The following is a 3,526-nucleotide window of genomic DNA, read 5'->3' as shown; positions in this document are numbered from 1 at the left end:
CTGTACGTTTTACATGCTTTGGTAGGTGATTAGAACAATTTAAAATACTCAATAGATTCTTTAGATAAAGGAGGACATATATATGATAAAAAAAATATTTTCTTTTATTATTTGTAGATCGATTTATTTAAACAGTTTAGATCATTAAGAAAAGAAAAAAATGTGTGAAAAACTAAAAATGAGTCATGTTCCACACCCTTCATGGAATGTCCTGCTATCATAATTTATTCATACGTATATAAGACACAAATTTTTAGTTTCAAAGGAATTTTTGGTGTCCATAAAAAGACAAAAACAAAATTCTAATTTCTCTGTCTTTGCACAATCTTAATTGTCTACAGCATGTCAGCAATGCAATTATGCATGTGCATTTGCCCAAGTAGTAATGCAGTATCTAACGATATGAATGCAAATTAACTTGCTCATGCTTTGACGCAGTCAACCATAGAATAAGATTCCCAGGGAAAAAAAAAAAAAAGTATAGAATATAAAAAAAGTATAGAATATAATACACCTTTTATACACATTACGGTCAAATCAAAGCAAATCATATTGTGAATCTGTTATACAAATCCATACGAAACTGACTAGGAATTTTTCTTGAAAGTACCAGCAAGTATCTCTATATATGTAAGACTACAAGCTCTTGCACTTATGAAGAACAAAGATTTTCCTATATATCCTATAAATAAAAAAATAAAAAATAAAAAGATTTTCCTTTGTATTTTGTGATAGTACCTAGAAAGGAAGATGGTGATGAATGTTGATATAATCTCCAAGGAGATAATTAAGCCATCATCTCCAACACCCCATCACCTTAGCAACTTCAAGCTTTCTTTCTTAGACCAAATTGCACCTCCCATTTATATTCCTATCATTTTGTTCTATGATTCTAAGAAATTTGTGGATGTTGATCCATTCGAAATATCTCATTCGCTAAAAAAATCTCTAGCCGAAACCTTAACTCGTTACTATCCCTTGGCTGGTACACCTATTAATGAAGATTTCTATATCAATTGTAATGACCAAGGTGTAGACTATATTCAAGCCCGAATCCCATGCAATCTATCACAAGTGGTAGACAATCCCAAAGGGAAGGAGCTTATGCAGTTGCTACCATTTGAGCCATATCATAGTAGCACTGAGTTTGGAAAGGAAGTTCTCTTAGCTGTCCAATATAACATGTTTGAGTGTGGTGGAGTAGCCATTGCTGTGTGTGTCTCACACAAGATTGCTGATGGTACATCAGCGGTCACGTTTGTTAATGCATGGGCTGGCATGTCTCGAGGAGAAAGTGAAATTATAAGTCCTAGTTTTGATGCAGCTATCCATTTTCCTCCTAGAGATATCACTGGGTCCATGCTAAGTGGAGCAATTTCAAAAGAAAACATTGTGACTAGAAGATTTGTGTTCAACAAATCGAGCATAGCCACGCTAAGAGAAGAAGCCTCTGCCGCATTTGGTCCAGAAGACAAGGGTCCATCACGCGTGGAGGCCATTTCAGCATTCATATGGAGACGTTTCATGGCAATGTCTAGAGCAAAACAAGGTAAGAAACCAAAACTATTTGCTGCACTTCATGCAGTGAACTTGCGTGAGAGGATGGTTCCACAACTTCCAGTGCATTCCTTTGGGAATCTTTGGAGGATTGTGATTGCAGCATTGCCGGTTGAGATTGAGAAAGATTATCGGTTTCTTGTGAGCCAGCTTCGGAATGCAATCATGGAAATCGATGCTGACTTCCTGAAGAAACTAAAAGATGATGATGGACACTTGGATTTTATAAAGAATACAAGCAAACAGTTTGATCATGGTATTATAGAATTCTGTAACTTTACTAGTTGGTGTAGGTTTCCTGTGTACGAAGTTGATTTTGGTATGGGAAAGCCCACTTGGGTCTGTAGTCCAAGCAGGCCTTTTAAGAATGTTGTGGTCATGATGAGTACCAAAGATGGTGATGGAATTGAGACATGGGTGAACATGAAAGAAGAAGACATGGCCTTGTTTGAACATGACCAAGAGCTACTCTCATATGCTTCCTCAGCAGATGGGGAATGAAAGAATGTTTGCCTACTACTCTATCAAGTTATTCAATCTGGGTTCTGGAGCTATAGCCATGCACTTGTTATATTGTTATTATTATCTTTAATCTTCTTTTATGTATCTCCAATTGTATCTAAGCATACTCTATAATCCAGTCCTATCTGTTTGTTGTTTTTAAGATTGATCTATTCTACACAATAATAAAATAAAATAGAATAAAATAAAGGGACTTTCACAGTTCATGTTGTGATCATATTGATAGAGATTGATTCTAGAGTGATGTAAGCATGTAGTCTCTATTTGTTTGCTTGTATTAACATTCTTCTAGTCAAATATGTTAGGTTCTAAGTACTTAGGAACTAATGTATTAGAATTCTAATGTGTATTGTTGGCAAACCATGATTAAAACAGGTTGTTTAGTTTTGTTTAGACTTGCTCAAAGTTGTGTCTTTTATGTAAAGTTGGAATCGAGCTGTTGCAGAATTAAGTGTGCATTTCGGCCTGGCTAGATCGATCAAAGCTTAGACTCGATCGATCGAATCTCGGGCAAAATGTTTTTTCTGCAGAAGTTTTCCAACTCAGCCCTAGCCTATTAAAACATGTAAGGTTTTATGTTTTGCATTAAGTATAAAAGGCAAACTCTAGTCACGTTTTTGAGGTTGTTCTATTTTGCTATGTGTGTGAATCTCTTGTGAAATCTAGAGGTGGTTGCCTTCACACATGCTTAGGATTATCAAGAAGGAGATTTGATTGCGAGCTTGATGATCATTCAGTTGCTGCACTAAGGAGTTTAAAGAAACACAAGTGGGTGTGCTTGTACTTGCTAGAGAATCCAAGAAAGAAGGAGTCCGTGGTCTTAGAACTTGTCTGTGGTCGTGTCAGTAAGTTTCTACTGGTGGGTAGCAATGGGATGTTAGTGGTCTAAGTCCTATTGTAAAACTTCGATTCTTTCATAGTGAATTCAGGTTTACCTTGAGGATAGCTATGTTAAATCCTCCCTAGGTTTTTACTGGTGTGGTTTCCTAGGTCATCATATCATTATGTTTTTTATTTTCCGCTACTATGCATGATATGATTATTTGATTGTGATAACCTAGATCTAGAATTTGGACTAAGTAATAACTTGGCTAATTAACTAGGTTAATTCAATTATGTTTTAAGAGGTCTAAAAACATACAAAATAAATTCTTTGTGATTTATGTAGCAACTAGTCGTAGATCCATGTGATGGGTGAGAATATATATTTTATGAGATGTGATATAATGTATAATTTATTTGCTAAATTTTATTGTAATTAATTTGTTCTTCCTAAAAATTTAACAATTTTTTAAAAGTAATTACTATTTACAAATATATAACTTTATTATTTTTTGGTGTTTTTTAAAGTAGTCTATATTCTTCTAATTATTTTTATTATGCATTATATTTTCTTAACTTATTTTGGTACAACTAAAATTTTTATGGGGTTTGTGGGGGTGTGCAA

At 34.5% G+C, this 3,526-nt stretch overlaps 1 protein-coding gene across 1 annotated transcript; it reads left to right on the top strand.

Moving 5' to 3' along the window:
* The first annotated feature begins 608 nt into the window (after positions 1 to 608).
* LOC126703431 (vinorine synthase-like) lies at positions 609 to 2,278 on the top strand. Its single transcript, XM_050402390.1, has one exon. It carries the CDS (start codon positions 751 to 753, stop codon positions 2,056 to 2,058), a length of 1,308 nt encoding a protein of 435 aa, XP_050258347.1. The 5' UTR covers positions 609 to 750; the 3' UTR covers positions 2,059 to 2,278.
* The last annotated feature ends 1,248 nt before the right edge of the window (positions 2,279 to 3,526 follow it).

The sequence above is a fragment of the Quercus robur genome, chromosome 10, assembly GCF_932294415.1.
Source record: "Quercus robur chromosome 10, dhQueRobu3.1, whole genome shotgun sequence".
Lineage (NCBI taxonomy): Eukaryota > Viridiplantae > Streptophyta > Magnoliopsida > Fagales > Fagaceae > Quercus > Quercus robur.
The sequence above is the reverse complement of the archived record's forward strand: the minus strand, read 5'-3'. Positions and strand labels throughout refer to the sequence as shown.